Source organism: Tenrec ecaudatus, chromosome 12, assembly GCF_050624435.1.
Source record: "Tenrec ecaudatus isolate mTenEca1 chromosome 12, mTenEca1.hap1, whole genome shotgun sequence".
Taxonomy (NCBI): Eukaryota; Metazoa; Chordata; class Mammalia; order Afrosoricida; family Tenrecidae; genus Tenrec; species Tenrec ecaudatus.
The window spans coordinates 37,250,055-37,266,661 of NC_134541.1; the positions used below are offsets into that span (position 1 = coordinate 37,250,055).

Consider the following 16,607-nt stretch of genomic DNA (forward strand, 5'->3'; position numbering starts at 1 on the left):
CCAAAGTAAAGCAGATTTACTACACTGAAAATTGGCAACCAGCGATAGCAATTTTAGTGAAGGCCATTGCAAAGTAAAAAGAGGAAATAGTGTGGTTACAGAACTTGGAAATGGAGTGGAAGTCAAGTGGATTCCAAGAGCTTGGGTGAAGGGAAAGGCAGTTACAATAGAGAGATTGACCAAGAACGATGGAGGTGAGTGAGCACACTGGGAGGAGTGCAGGTTAGAGGCCATAGAGGTAACTACTGTTGGGAAAATGATGCAGAATGTGGCCTCCGGCTACACAAGGGAGAAGGATCCATCTCCACAGCAGCCCAAGCCCAATTGCCACAAGGCAGAGGTCAGACATGCCTTCCCTCTGTCTTTACCCTATCCTGACACCATTCTTCCCACGGCACTCTCCCTCTCTGCTGGGTTTGATAATCTGGTCATGGCCATACAGAACTCACAGACAGCATTCACAATCATGGGGAGTTATTAGGGAAGAAAACAGCATCGTAAAAATTGAAGATACAGTCTTTGGTGCACAGCAACAACTCTCCTTAGGTAGCATCCAAGTCTCTGGTCCTCAGCCATTTGATCCCTTGGCCTCGACTCCATGAGCGAGGAAGCCCACCTGTTGCTCTGTCTTCCAATCTCAGTCTCAGCGGTGTTCTTCTGCTCTGTCTCGTGATCTCCTTTCCTTGCTCTGGTCTTGGTGTGGGCTGGCCTCTATTGTCTCTGCCATTTCAAGCAGGGTAAGATCTCAAACATGCTCTACTAGTAGCTTTTCTTCTTTGGTAGTCCCAATAATTCTCTAGTCAGGTTTCAGGTATGCCTCTTTCTATGGCCTGGTGTGTGGTAAAACTGGCCTGTTCCCTGTCTTAGGTTGTCACACTCCCAGTTTGCATAGTCCACCCAGTCATTTGGTGGTTACAGAGACATGGATGGAAGAACCATAGTAAGAAATCTCATTTCACACACTTGTATGCACAATCCTGTAAAAATGAAAATCATAATTGTCCGTATGAGTAGAAATGTGGGTACACACGCGGACTTGGGTTGGGGGAAGAGTAGGAGTGAAGTCACGTGTGTAGATTTAACAGATACTTGATGTGGGTAATTAGCCTTTGCTAAATCTATCTCCATGGAGTGTGCATGGGTACAAACTTCTTGATGACGATCAGGCACCGAGGGGAATGTGCTGGGTCTGGGGCCTCAAATCCATACTCTTGGAACACTAAGGTCAGCTGGCTAAACATAGCCCAGAAACGCAACATCCAATTTGATGAGTAGTGCTTGGAATCTTAAAAGCTGCACAGCCAATAGCCTACAACTATTGGTCTCTGCCTATCCAGAGGAAAGAAGAGTAATGAAAATCAAAGACGCATGGAAACAATTAGTTCAATGTGTTAGTGGAACACACAAATATCAGTCTCCATTGCCCTGAGACCACAAGAACTAGGGGTGTCTGGCTACCACTGTCCTCTGTTCTATAAGGGTTATGTTAGGAACCCTGGGTAGAACAGGAGAAACATGGAACCAAACTCAAAACCATGAAGGGAACCAGGCTTGCTGGCTGGACAGAGACTCGGGGATCCCCTGAGATTATAGTTCTTGGTCACTCTTCAAGTCTGGAATGGAGCTCACTCCTGTGATTCAGTTTTCAGCCAAATAATAGACAAGCCTATAAGGGGAATAAAGCATTGTTGTTATTGAAATACTGGGCCATTTGAGACCAAGGGGGCAGCATGTACAATAGGATAGAGTTTAGAAGAAGGAACGGAGACAGAAAACAGGAGGAGGTGGTGGTGTGGAAGAGTGAAATTTCTTACTGTGGCTCTTACACTGAACTCTCTAGCTCCCACTAAATGACGGGGGGGGGGGGGAGCGATGATTGGGGGTGGGACTGTGCAAACAGGGTGTGCATACAATAAGAGGTGCTGCTCTTGGTCAGCTTTTCTCCCTCTGGCCTCATTTTCATTTGTACCATGAGAACTGCTAAAAATCAGTACTTTTTATCCTGTGAGTGTTTCGTGTACACGAGTAAGTCAAAAGTATTGCTACAAAATGTTAGGAACCCTTATTAAATCATATTATAAAAACACTGCCACGGAAGTAATGTTGACTCATAATGACCCTATGGGACAGGGTAGAACTACCCCTGTGATTTTCTGAGGTTATAACTGTTATGGGAATAGAAAGCCCTGTCTCCCTCCGAGTAGCTGGTGTTTGCAAACATCTGACCTTGCTGATCACAGCCCAATGAGTAACCACTATTCTACTAGGACCCCTTTATTAACAGAAATATCAAAACATGAAGCTATTGGTCCTTGACATACACTCCATTTTGTTTATTATTTTAATTTTTTATATAAATAATTTTATTGCGGGCTCTTACAGCTATTATCACAATTCGTACATCAATTGTAATCAAGCACATTTGTGAATATGTTGCCATCATTTTCAAAACATTTTCTTTTTACTTGAGCCCTTGGTATCAGCTTCTCTTTTTTTTCCCCCTCCCTCCTCCACCCTCTCACCATCGTGAACTCTTGATAAATTATTACTATTTTCCTACACCCTTCACTGTCTCCCTTCACCCATGTTTCTGTTGCTTGATCCCTCGGTGGTGGTGGGGGGTGGGGTGGGGATTATATGTTGATCATTGTGATCAGTTCCTCCTTTCTTCCTCCACCTTCCCCCTGTCTTCTTGGTATCCCCACTCGCATTACTATGCCTGAGGAGTTTGTTCTGGATTCTATGTGCCAAGAGCTCTTATCTGTACCAGTGTATATGCTCCAGTCTAGCTGGATTTTTAAGGTAGAGCTGGGGTCATGATAGTGGGGATGAGGAAGCATTAAGCATTAAAGAACTGGAGGAATGTTGTATGTTTCATCAGTGCTATACTGCACCCTGGCTGACTGTCCCTTCCTTGTGACCCTTCTGTGAGGGGATGTCCAATTGTCTACAGATGGGTTTTGGGTCTCCATTCTGACCCCCCTCATTTGCATCAATATGATTGTTCTGGGTCTTCTGTTACCTGATTCTGTTGACACCTCGTGATTACACAGGCTGGTGTGCTTCTTCCTTGTGGGCTTTGTTGCTTCCCTGCTAGATGGCCGCTTGTTTATCTTCAAGCCTTTAAGACCCCAGATGCTATATTTTTAATAGCCAGGCACCATCAGCTTTCTTCACCACATTTGCTTTTGCACCCATTTTGTCTTTGGTGATGGTGTCTGGAAGGTGAGTATCACAGCATGCCAGGTTCTGTGAGCAAAGTGTTCTTGTGTTGAGGGAGTACTTGAGTAGAGGCCAATGTCCGGCTGTTACCTTAATATTTAACACAAATATATATACATAGACCTACATCCCTATCATTATATAAATATATTTACATATGTACCTGCCTATATTTAGACCTATCAATGTCTTTTGCCTCCTAGTTCTTTTCTCTATTTTCTTTTACTTTTCTTCTGTCCCATTATCACGTCCCACCATCATTTGACTCAGTAATTCCTCTTGGCTACATTTCACTTAATCAAACTCCCCCAGACATTCAATTCCCTCCTTATTGGTTTTAGATCTCTTTTTGGCCCTTGTCCCTGGGTTTTTTGGCTCCCCTTCCTTTCCCCCACCTTCCCCTTTCCCATATTCTCTGGGTACCTTCGATCCCTTTGTTTTCTCCTCAGGATTGTTTATCCTGCCTATCTTACATAGATAGACATGAAAAAAAAAAAAGCCTATAAAGAGTTCTAGGTCTGCATTAGGTTTTTATACTTTTGAAGGCAGTGCTTCCATCTTTGTAACCCAACCCCCCCACCCAAATTCTGTGCTCTTCAATTTATACCAGAACAGCAATTTTGGCATCTCCACAGGACTCAAATCGTGCTTTTTCAATCTTCTTTGTTTTGGCCACAAAATAGTCTGAAGAGGAACATGAGGGCTGTAGGGTGGTTGTAGTAGATTTCCCAGTGAGATTCTGTAGGACAGCCCTTGCTCCCCTGGAAGAATGAGCAGGTATGTCGTTGTGACGGAGAAAAAAAATCCATTGTGCAACTTTCCTTGGAAATTATCGATTTTTCTTAAATATTATTCCTGGTAAGCCCCACGATCATCCTACATCCTTTAAGAACTCTATCATATGACCCCTTTGTTATCCCCAAAAGGAGTAGTCATAATCTGCTGACCTCTCTGCCTTCAATTTAACTTACTCAGTAGATCTTCTCTGGGACTACTGTTTTTATTGGCCATTGTTTTTACGCCCCCTAACAATAGTTGCCCTGCTAACTTCAAAGTCACCAATTCAAACCTACCAGCTGCTCCTTTGGAGAATGATGAGGCTGTCTTCTCCCAAATCAATTTACAGCCATGAAAAATCCTTTGGAGGAAAGGGTCGCATCCTATAAGGTCACTATAACCTGGAATCGACTAGAAGGCAGTAGATTTCGTTTTAGTGAATGAGACTTAATGAGACGAAGATGTTTCACCGAGACCTGTGTATATACACTGGCCACAGGGACAAGGTTAAACATGTTTTGTGTAGAATAAACCCATGCAAGTATGAACTGGAATCCTAGTAACAGTTTTTGACTTACCCTCAGACTTGATTCAACAGCAACATATTACTGCCTACCTTAAAAAGAGGTGGGGATTGGAGGAGTGATCCAGATTGGGGTTTGTGCCACAATGTCCAGCGTTGCAAATCTGTTTGCTAATGTCCAGCTTGACTATATTGGTTTTACTTATGTACTATGCTAATACACTTTAGGGGGGGGTCTTTCGGTGAAGACTTTCTTTTCCTTTTAAAAGGCATGAGTGGAGAGTACAGAGGCAGAGGATTTGCACGAGGAAGATTTCAAAGCTGGAAAAGAGGACGAGGTGGGAACTATCCAGGAAAGCGGAAAGAAAGAGAACACGGCGCTCACCTGGGCAAAGCCACAGGGAAGCCTGCTTCTGGTAGGTGAGGTTCAGCCCCGCGTGTCTCTCGTACAAGGCTGGCCACTCCAATGTCAGCCTCTTACTTGATACTGTACCTTAACTAGTATTTGAGTGGTAATATCTAAAATTCTTACTGAAACCTCTTATTCAGATATTTTATAAATGTCATACTGGACTCTCATTGTTGAACGGAGTGGCAGTGTGAAAAAGCAATTTTCTATTTGTACTAACTTAGTACTTTTTTTCCTCCCCCCAGAACACCCCCCACAGTCTTCGCTGCAACAGTCAGCATTGGATCGGTTCATACCATATAAAGGCTGGAAGCTTTATTTCTCTGAAGGTAGAGCAAAAAACTTGGAAAAAGACCATAAATTGTATTTTCTTGTTCATGGGATGCTATTAACTCATAGTATTGTAATTCATTGAGCTTACTGATAATATTATTCCCCTCTGTAGTCATGTTTCCCCCCTGTTGTCTTAATTCACCCAAACAATTAGGTGATGTTTAAGTTTCTAGAGCATTATATTTAGCTTTTGTTTCAATCAGGAGAACATAGACCATACAAAGCATTTCAAAATGGGAATTTAATTCAGGGAATCGGATGTAAAGATAGCAATTTGGACGAGTAGGATTTACCTTGCAAAGACTGATTGTTCTCAGCTCTCAGAATAAGAGTTCATGTGTTGGCTTTAACCTTATTATGATTTGTGATTTAAACTATCATGTATTCTCTTTGAATTAATATGCTGTATTGTCTGATTCAGGACAAAAAGATCCCTCCATGTTGGCACTTTCAAAAAGAGATACATTTCCTGCCTGAATTTCAAATTATACAAATATAAACTTGTTTTAGAATCTTAAATATACCTTTGACACGTTTTCTTCTCAATGTAATTGGAATACAAAGAAATTAGGGTGGGGGGACTGTCTATAATGTATGTGATATTTCTTTTGTCTCATGACCAATATGCTTGTATTGCCTCATGATGGTGCTAATACTCTATTGTTGGATTAGTTTACAGTGATAGCTCTCCATTGATTGAGAAGATCCAAGCATTTGAAAAGTTTTTCACAAAACACATTGATTTATACGATAAGGTAAGATTCCTGCACAGCAAAGGTGTTAGTCCACCTTTATGTGTCATCTTACTGAACCACGTATTTGAGGTGCTGCTGACTGTGATCAGACACACTGGAGTCAGACTGCCTTCGTTCAGGGCCAGCTCTGCCATTTACCTGCAATGTAAGCTTTGGTGGACAGATGCCTTATCTACTGCCTGGAGAGAGATGCTGGTTCTCTCCTGTTATAAACATTATAAATTAATGCTCACTTCATAGTGTCCTTAAGAAGTGTAAGTTAACATCTAACATTACATGCTTTCTCAAAGTAGGTAATTGAACACTTAGTGATGGTAGGTGACAGAAAATAATCAGTGATCATCTCCATATTTTGATATTTTATAGGATGAAATAGAAAGAAAGGGAAGTATTTTGGTTGATTTTAAAGAACTGACACAAGATGATGAAGTCACTAACTTGATACCGAATGTTTCAAATGAACTAAAGGACACACCTGAGAAAACCTTGGCCTGCATGGGTCTGGCAATACATCAGGTAAATATTTACTTCATGCAGAATTTCAAAGGGAGATTCGCAGTGGCAATACCTTATGCAAAAGATACTGAACTGCTACCACCAGATGTTGGCTAGAATTTAGGGAGAAGTTCTGACCTAAAAGATTCAGCGCTTATACAATTTACCTAAATACAGGCCGTCCCCAGAATACTGACAAGCGCCATTTCCAAGTATGTCATTAATTGAACTTAGACGTTGAAACAGGTGCATATGCTTCTTACTTAGTCTTGCTTTAGTGCAAGACAAGGCTTGAAGCCTTTGCAGTGTGCTGAGAAAGCGCTGCACTGCTACAAAGAAAGGTGATTGGGACAAAGAATTTGCTGCTAGTGGGCTGGTTATAGGGGCTCTGGTGACTTGCTGGTTAAAGCACTTAGCTGCCCACCGAGAAGCTGACCTCAACAGGTTCACGCATGCGGATTTACAGCCTCAAGCCCACGGGCACTTCCCGGGGTGTGTAAAGACTATGAGTTGGGATCAACTATATGACGGGGGGTGGGTTGGGTGTTAACCTTTTTTCAATCATGTCAAAGGATAGTCAAATGTATATAACTTTAAAGGGCAAGTGCAAGTTGTCTGTAAGCCAGGCTTTCGTACCCTGGCGAATTACTGTATCAGATTTATTTTTAACGTACTTGGATTAGTTTAATTAAAGACTGTGCAGAAATTAAATCTTGGCTTCAAGGACCTATGCACTCATAGAGAAGATAAGGGACCAAGGTTTATCAGTAATGAGCATGGAACAAAAAAGTCAACCCCGCATGTAGGTCCTATGGTATTTGGTCACGTAACCTCTCTGAGTGATCCAGATGAAAAAGGAAAATAATAGATGCACTATGGCTGCCTGAATTTTTCTTAGGACAAGATGATAACATATGTGAAAGCATTTTTTAAACCAGCAGGCAATCTCAGAAGAAGCACCCATAAAGTATTAGGTGATTCAGAGGCAAGTGACAAGATCCTTTATTTGTCAGGTGGCAAGAAGGTGCTATTTCTAAGACATCTTTATTTTCTCCATCTTGCTTAGTGAATATGGAGAAGCTAGATATTTATTTATTTATCCCCCCCCCCCACCAGCATTCATCTAACAGGTGTTGGCTTTGGGGTCTCATTTGGTCTTTTACTAGTATGTCTAATTGGGGCAGAAGGTATAGGGATACTAGGCAAAACATAACCCACTGTAGAACTGTTGTTAGTTGTCCAGTCAACTCTGACTCATGGTGAACAAAGCATTGCTTGGTCCCTAGCCAATGCCAGGATGTTTGATATGTTTAAGCCTATTGTTGGGATACTGGGGTGAATTGATCTCTGAAGGTGAGATCAGTTATATTACATACCAAATTTGAAGTTGTTCATATTGTACTTGAATTGTTTACAGCCATCACATTCAGTGAAGAAGTTCTGCACAGACTCTATTTTGGTTTCCAACTTTGAGTAAATATCCCTTTTAGATATTAACACAGGACCTTGAAAAACATGCAGCTGAATTGCAAGCCCAAGAAGGGTTGTCTAGCGACGGTGATACCATGGTCAATGTGCCGCACATTCACTCCAGGTGAGGGCTTTGCTTGTATTAAAGTGCTAGTTAGAGGAAGGCACTGAAGATTGATTCAGAATGAACGTCTCATTTTACAGAGCAAAAGAAATCAGGAAGAAGGAGATGAGTTGTTTCTTTGCTGTCATTGAGCATTATGCTAAAGTAAACCCTGACAGAAATGAGGCTCTTCTGCCTACATTGATATCCCAACTCGTGAAAATATCTGAACAGTTTTACTTACTTACCAAGACAGATGTGTACGTTTACTACCTATGTAATCCATTAACTGGTGTGTTTAGATTTTGTTATTATTAAGTTTCTGTAGACACAGGGAGCAAAGGCAATGGTAGCAGCTGATCTTTGTGAGTCTCAGGCACCACCTTACTGTGTCCCACCAACTCTGGGAGTCCAAACTGCCTGCTCTTTCATTTAGCCTTTGTGAGGCAGCAGCCAGTACCATCTTTTGAGGTGCTCAGTGAGCCTTGTTTCCCTCCTGGGGCTGCCTGGATAATAGCCTCTCCTCACCGAGCCTTCCAGCTCCAGGTTTCTCATTCCTCTCAGCGGTTCTGTCAGCAAGAGCTGCACCCGTGACTACATGGCAGGTTCTTTTCTTGGGCATTTTTCTGATTGACTCTTGTCCAGTCTCCTGTATCGGACAGTCCAATGTATCTGATGAGGCTTCCTCTTGGAAAAGAATGCCTACTTACATTTGCAGTATGAAGTTGGAAGGCCTTCCCTTGGGAAGTGCTCTCTCCAAGGATGGCCTCGGAGTTTGTCTGTAAGAGGTGAATAGAGGCTGCCATTAGGGTTTTGAGTTTCCTCTGCATTTTATAGAGGACACTTCATAAACGTTCTCTTTAAAAGCTAGACACCCAGACGATGTAGCACCTATAGGCTTCCCTTTTGGCAATATGGCTTCTTCTTTCCCCAGAGAACAGCCTGTGGGACACAGAAGTAAAGGGAAAGTTTAGAAATTATTAGTTTTAAATGATTTTATTGTGAGATTTCTGAGACATGTAGGAGTAATGGAGTTTGAATATCTTTTTTCCCCCCCAAAATTTAAATGGAACTTAATTTACATATCATACAACTGAGTAGTTCAATCATTGAATCATACCAAGGGGAATTGTACAGTCACCACCGCATCTGTCTTAGAGCCTTGCCCTCCCTCCCATGGTTAAATCACCTTCAATATGAGTTGTGCAGTCATGATCCGTTCTAGTGCTCCCCACCCCCGAATATCCTGTACTTGCTCCTAAAAGAAGCTTATGAAAAGATAGACAACTTTCTCTTCATTGTAAATTCATAGCTAAACGCATTCCTGTGTTTGTTTTTAGGGTGTACAACTATGAGCCCTTGACACAGCTCAAGAGTGTCCGAGCAAATTACTATGGGAAATACATTGCTCTTAGAGGAACAGTGGTCCGAGTCAGTAATATAAAGCCCCTTTGCACCAAGATGGCTTTTTTGTGTGCTGCATGTGGAGAAATTCAGAGCTTTTCTCTTACAGATGGAAAATATGCTCTTCCCACAAAGGTAATACCACGTTCTGTAAGTGTTTGCCTTAGGAAGCCCAGGTGGCGCTGTCAGGTATTGGAAGGACTGGTAGCTGCTACGCTGGTGGTTCAAGCCTACCAGCTGCTACTCCCCAGGAAATAAGTGATGCCGTCTACTCCCGTGTTTACTTAGGACTCTCATCCAACACACCTGGACAGGCTCATTGTGAGTTGCAGTTGACTGTGGCTTGGAAGATAGTTGCCTGAGGAAAGAAGGGAAATCGATTTACAGAGGGTGTTTCCTAATGGTTTAATACTGTCTCTTTTAATATATACATCATATCATTCCAGAGTTCAGTCACGTCAAGTAGAATTGTACAGTTGCTACCACAATCCGTTTCCAAAACGTTCTTTTTCTGCATGGACTCCTTGACGTAGGGTCTCCTCTTCACCTGCCCCGCCACCCCCGAAACCCTTATTCTACTTGCTGTCTTTATAGGCTCATCAATCCTGGTTTTCATGTATCGATGAACAGAAAAACATACCACAGAGCTTCAAGAGGGGGACCTCCAACTGCATGACACTTCTGAGATACCCCTAATATGATAATTGACGTCCTTTTTACTTCTTGCCCCTTCCATAATCACGACATCATTATCCTAGAATTAATGAGTGTCATTTTTATTCACACTTCTGTGCTTTTATTTCACCGGTGCATCCAACAAATCTTCTTTCCTTTACTGCTTCTGCTGTTTTGGATGTGGTATGTATTATGTTCTTAATTTCTTGCTTTGGTTTTTTTAAAACAATAAAATATAAAACTACAAAGTTACAGACAATACAACACTAAGTAGCAGTGATACAGCATAAAGAATGTACCTCCTTCCATTCTGAGTTGGCAAATTACTAATCTTGTAAGGTTGGAGCCTCATTGTTCCCTTTCCCACCTCTTCCCCAGAGGCCACCTCTGTGCTGAAAACAACACAGATTCCTCAGATCTTCACTTGTGTACTTGAGGAGTATAAGCTTAATAGATGTTTAATTACTGAAGTTCGAAGATAGCAAAGCCAACTCTGGAAAAGAATAAGAGGTCGGGAAGTCTTGACTCTGTGTAGCGTTCGTTTTGTTGTGTTGTTTATATAAATGGTGTACTGAATATAACATTCTGCGCTGCCCCTCCCGCCTGTTGATAGACATATTTTTCATGTTTACAGTACGCGCTAGCCCACTGAATGAGTAACCCTACTTATCCATTTTGTAGTGGCGACCATTCACGTGGGTAGTAGCTGTCTGCTGTTGTGAGTGGTGCTGTACAGATGATTGACTCTTCTTGTGCTTGTGTCCTTCCAGAGGGATTTTCCCCCCACACCATAAGCTTATCTGAACGCTTCTTTAGATCTTTCTTATTACTCTGCTGAATAGCGATTCGACCCCCTACAAGAAAGTGTTCACTATTGTCATTTCCCCATCCCTTCATTACACTTGGAGTTTTCAGGCTTTTTAATTTTTGCCAGTCTGATTGATGTGTTAAGATAGTTCATTTTTAATGTTGAACATCTTTTTTAAGGTTGAATATCTTTTCATGTCTTTACTGGCCATGAAGTTTCCTCCTTGTTGATTTTTCTGTGTCTAGCTGCTATTCTTTATGTATTCTAGATACTAATCATTGCTGGTTATATACATTACAGAAATCTCTTCTTGGACTATCTATGAACTTTATGTTTTTATTTTTGTGCTACAGTTTTGCCTTTTGACACATTGATCAGTCACTTGCCACATAACTTTCACATTTTATGGCCTTTCTCATTCAAGTGTTACAAACATATCTCTTCAGTTTTCTTCTAACACTTTTGTTTTTCACATTCAGATATTTAGCTCCTCTGGAATCTCGTGAATAGTGTAGAGCTAAAACCCACTGCCATGAGTCAATGCCAACTCATAGTGACCATGTAGGACAGAGCAGAACTGCTCCCTGGGGTTTCCATTGTAAATCTTTACTAAAGTAAACTGACTGTCTCAGGTCTCCCATGTGTAGTTGGTGGTTTTGAACTGTTGGCCTTTCAGTTAGCAGCCCAACGCTTAACCTACTGTGCCACACGGGCTCCTTGGTAAAAAAAAAAAAGCTAAGGATTTAATTTTATTATTCAGATGAAAAAGCAGTCTTCCTATCACCATTTATTAAATTTAACTGTGTTTCCATTGAAGAATAACTGTGCTCCTATAGACAGGTAAGTCTGTTTCATTTTGCTAGTCCTGTACCAGTTCTAGACTATTATATTGACATTGATCTTATTAAAAAAAATTATAACAGATACTTGCCCTCCCACTTATCCTTGAACTTCAGTGCATTTAACACTGACTTTTCACACATGCAAAGCTTTGACTCTTTAGTGAAGTAAATAATTTCTTGAAGAATTTTAAAAAGGCAACACATATTTATGTTTGACATTCCTAGGGTTTCTCTTACAGGACTAACAAGTGTGCTAGATTTAGATGTTAATTCTAAATCAGGATTGTTGATAAACCAATGCCTTCTATTAGTTCTCTCAACTTAGGGTTCAGGGCGCCACCTGTAGCCCAAAGGCCGGCATTTCAATCCTGCTCCTGCCTAGCAACTATTTGTTGGATGTATTTACATATCCTCTAATATAGTGAGTAGTAACATTGTTCATAATATGAGTGAGGTGTGGCGAGTTCCTATGTAAATACAAACGTCACTGAATTGAAGTAACCAAAAAGTTAACTAATTCTGGTAATCTCTGTTCTAGCCAATTGCTCTGCAACAGATCACCTAAAATGTGGTGGTTTGAAATAGCATGATTTCTCATGGTTCCTGTGGGTCAGCAGTGTGGAGGAACCACTCAGCTGGACAGACGGGACTCCAGGTCGCTCGGGGAAGTGTAGTTAGATGGTGGGTAGAACTAGAAGATTGAGGGCTAGGGGCTGGCTGGGTACCTCTGCCTCTCCCTGTAGCCTTTCTGTGGCTGCTTCTGGCCTTTCACACACAGTGTGGCCGCTCAGAGGACTCCAACTGCTCACATGGCTGTTGAACAGCTTCAGGAGTAGCGGCCCGGCTGACAGGCAGAAATGGCATTGCCTTTTATGAACTAGCCTCGGGAGTCGTGCAACATCGCTTCTGTTGTGTTCTTCTGGCTACACCGTGATTCACAAGCCCGCCCAGAACCCAGGAGAGAGGGTAGACTGCGTCTGTCGAAGGGGATGTGGCAAAAGATTGTGGGGAGATGTTACTGCAAGCATATATGGAAAATGCAATCTGTCACTCCCCTCCACCCACACCCCCCCCCCCCCCGCCTATGAATCTATGCGTTCATGTTGCGGTCCAAACAGCAATGTACTAAGGAAGAGTAGAACACAACTTGCTTCTATGTCAAGGATTGACTTTCTGGTACATTAAATTTTGCACAGACTGTGTAGGAGACGCTAGAAGGGAGAGGTGGGGATTGAGTAGACCTCGGAAAGGCATTTGAAAAGGAAGGGTCTCTGGACTTGGTGGGAGTGGGCATTCGAGGAGGAGGAGATTGCAAGGGCACAGGGAAGGAATAAGTGTTTGGAATGAGGCCAAGTAAGGCATTTCACAGGCCCACAGCTGAAAGAAGAAGAGTAAGAGAGGAAGCAGGTGGGACAATGTCCTGGAACTTGAGATATGGAATGACTGTAGACGGGAGTGGTGCAGTGCTCTGATACTGTTGTGAGGCCAGTTTTATAAAAACCGTACAAAGTGGAGCATTAGATACTGAATTTTCCCGAGACGTGATTGCTGTTGATCAAAATCTGAATGTGGGGCCATGTTGTTGCAGTGTCCCGTGCCGGCATGCCGAGGGAAGTCCTTTACTGCTCTCCGCAGCTCTCCTCTCACAGTTACGATGGACTGGCAGTTGATCAAGTAAGCAATCAGGCTGGTCCAGAGAGGCAGGGCTAGACCTCTCTCTCAGACTGCCAACGCATTCTAAATGCACGGTTTTAGATTTTTATCTGTATGTGATAGACTTTATTGAGAGGTTTATTTGATGAAGAGTTTCTGTATTGAGCTTACAATTGCCTCTGTTTGTCATTTGTTCTCTCTCAGATTCCAGAAATGCTTTTAATGTAGAAATGTGAATGTCCTATTTCTACTAAGAAGTAAATAATTTTTTAAAAATCATTTTATTGGGGGCTTGTACAACTCATCACAATCCATACATCCATCCATTGTGTCAAGCACATTTGTTGCTATCATCATTCTCAAAACATTTGCTTTCTACTTGAGCCCTCATTTTTCCCCTCCCTCGCTGCCCCCTTATGAACCCTTGATAATTTATAAATTATTATTATTTTGTCATGTCTTACACTGACCGATGCATCCCTTCACCCACTTTTTGTTAACACCCACTTCCTTTCCCTGCCTCCTTTCTCCCATGTCCCCAGGTTTTTTTAAAAACAGTGTTGGCTAACAAAGAATTGGAAGCAACCTAAACATGTTTTAATAAAAAGATTATAAGGATAACGATATAATGGATTATGTCAGTGCTGAAGATAATGTTGCAGGAGAGAATTTAATGTGCCATCCTGTAACACTCCAGATGTTTTTTGTTTTTAAAAGTTAAAAGGCAATAATAAGACACTGACCCATGTTGAGAGTATGCTGTCTGAGAGGTGAGAGTGGAGTCATTTTTATTTCATTCCTTCTGTTTAGCTCTGTGTTAAAACATTCCACGCTCTCTCTCTGCTCAGACCTGCTCCTGAAGTCACGACCGAGTAGACTGACTTCATTTTCTCCTAATGTGAGAAGATTCTGTCATCGGCCGCTGCCAACTCTGGGCTCCTAATCTTGCAAGCAACTCCACAGGCCTCCTGTTGGGTGTACCTGCTATCTGCTCTCAGGGTGCCTCAGTGTTTTGAAGGGGACCCGGGGTTATGAATAACCTGTGCCTGTGCAGGCGTACACTGTGGGGACCGCCCAGATCACCCCTTCCACTCGGAGGCACTCTTCCTCCGTGTGTGGTGCCCCTCCTAGAATTCCAATTGCCCCCAGCTGAAGGACATTTTCTCCGCCAAGGTTACAACCCTGGGGCAAGCTAGTCTAAAGACTGGCCAATGACTTGTCACCATGGTGTTATAGAGACCCAGCTGCTGTGCTTCAGTTGGAGATGACTCGAAGGCCCCTCCCAGTTCCCTGAGCCTCTTGGGTCAGTTTAGGGCTCAGCCCTGCTCCCTTCACTCTTTATAGTTGTTCCTAAGAACATTCTCCAAAGAACTGGCTTTGTACCCCATCTCTGAGACTGTTTTCCAGGGAACCTCACTGAAATCAAGGTGCAGCTTAAAATATTGTTATGAGGAAAAGCTGTCATAGTCACAAGTTACTAGAGTCTCCTTTTCAGGGAGAGAGCACCGGTCAGTGTGTGGAGAAGAATCGAGGCAACAGCCCCCACAGGTAGTGTAAACGGGCAAACGGAGCCTGTATCCCGCTAAAGGAAGTAACTGCCCCTTAGCTACACCCAGGTGATAACACGGAGATCTGCACGCCCAGCGTTAGCAAGTCTTCAAGAAAATTGGGAATGCCTGATTTTTATAAAACAGACCCATATTTTCTTCATCTTAATTTTGTTGTGAAATATATATAATAAAAAGTTTTCTATTTAAAAAATTCCTAACGCAGACACATGGAAATCTATACTCTTACAAGGACAGTCTAAAACCTAGTGCTCGACTCATCCGGCCAGCGTGGCGTGCTGTGTTATCTGGAGGCTTCTTTCCGCACTGCTGGTGTCAGAGCAGGCTTGGCGGGGCGGGGGCTGCAGGTTGGTGGATGCCCGTGCCGGAAAGGAAGGAGGAGGCTGATGCAGATGTCTGTTGAATTTATTCCAAACTTATTATTTTAGCATTCAGTGCTACAATAACTAAGCATTGCACTAAAGTTTTTATTTAAGTAATACATTTAAATGATTTTAAAAGTTCCATTCGTGTGGAAGGCCACAGTCGCAGCTTCCTGCTAGATCACTTGCTTGCATCTCTTGCTTCCTGCACTTCACCCTCAGGAGCTAGGACCTTGGCGCTTTGCTGTCAGTCCTCCCTTTTCCGCCTCCAGACTTCTCTCTCCTGTCACTTGTCTTTTAAATTCCCACAGTGCGCCTTCTAATTTTCTCACCAAGATTGCCTTTATGTTGCACAAGCATCTCATCTAACAAACATAATAAGCAGCATTTACATTTTTATGATTCGGCAAATGCTCAACCAAGAATTAAAGGTGATTAAGTGCCAAGAAAAAAGAAATACAAGTTCTGTCTCCTGGATTTGCTTTTGTCCTGGGGGTTGTTTACTTTCTTTCCCCCTGCCCCTTAAAGGAAAGTAATGTAAGCCTCAAAGTCAAATGAGCTGTCTGTCCTTACGGCGCTTTGGCGGTTCAGATGTTCCCATGTTTTAGTATGCTTTGTGTTTGGATTGCAAATTATTTATAGTGTTTGAATTTCCCTCTAAGGTTTCTAAACCTCTTAGAATATGTTTCCACCACATCACCACGATTTTCTGTTCTCTAATAAATACAGTGTATCGGCTAGGATTCACAGAATCCATCCTGAAAAACACAGAAACAGAAACCCTTCGGAGGCCTACTTGAGCCTGGCTGTGCTGTGCCGCAGCCTTGCTGCCACGCCAAGACTGGGCCTCATTGCACAGCTGGACTAGGCCAGCTTCCTCTGGAATCTCCTTTTCTGTCCTTGTCGATTCACTTATGGTTTTTCTAGAGAATCTTCCCAAGGAAATTTTGGAGAAGTAAAATTTTCTGGGACCTTTCAGATGTGGAGATAATTTTTTATTTCGTTCTTACCCTGGAGTAGGCATTTGCCTAGCTATAGAAGACCAGTGTACTGTAATTTTCCTTGCATTCTAAAAGATAATACACCCCTTGGTCCTTCTTGCAGTCTAAAAGATAATGCTCTCTTGTCCTTTGTGTCCGGTGATGTTGCTGAGGGTCTGCTGGTGGTCTGAATCTCATTCCTTTGAGAAGAGGGGGCTTTCCCCCTTT

At 42.4% G+C, this 16,607-nt stretch overlaps 1 protein-coding gene across 2 annotated transcripts in view; it reads left to right on the forward strand.

Moving 5' to 3' along the window:
* The window catches only part of MCM8 (minichromosome maintenance 8 homologous recombination repair factor), a 36,789-nt gene that overhangs the window by 1,961 nt on the left and 18,221 nt on the right, over positions 1-16,607 (forward strand). For both annotated transcript variants that reach the window (XM_075563980.1, XM_075563981.1), the window contains exons 2-8: positions 4,792-4,938; positions 5,177-5,260; positions 5,937-6,019; positions 6,386-6,535; positions 8,005-8,108; positions 9,428-9,626; positions 13,405-13,490. In XM_075563980.1, the coding sequence (XP_075420095.1) occupies positions 4,794-4,938; positions 5,177-5,260; positions 5,937-6,019; positions 6,386-6,535; positions 8,005-8,108; positions 9,428-9,626; positions 13,405-13,490 (851 nt within the window). In that variant the 5' untranslated portion in view covers positions 4,792-4,793. The remainder of the gene's footprint in view (positions 1-4,791; positions 4,939-5,176; positions 5,261-5,936; positions 6,020-6,385; positions 6,536-8,004; positions 8,109-9,427; positions 9,627-13,404; positions 13,491-16,607) is intronic.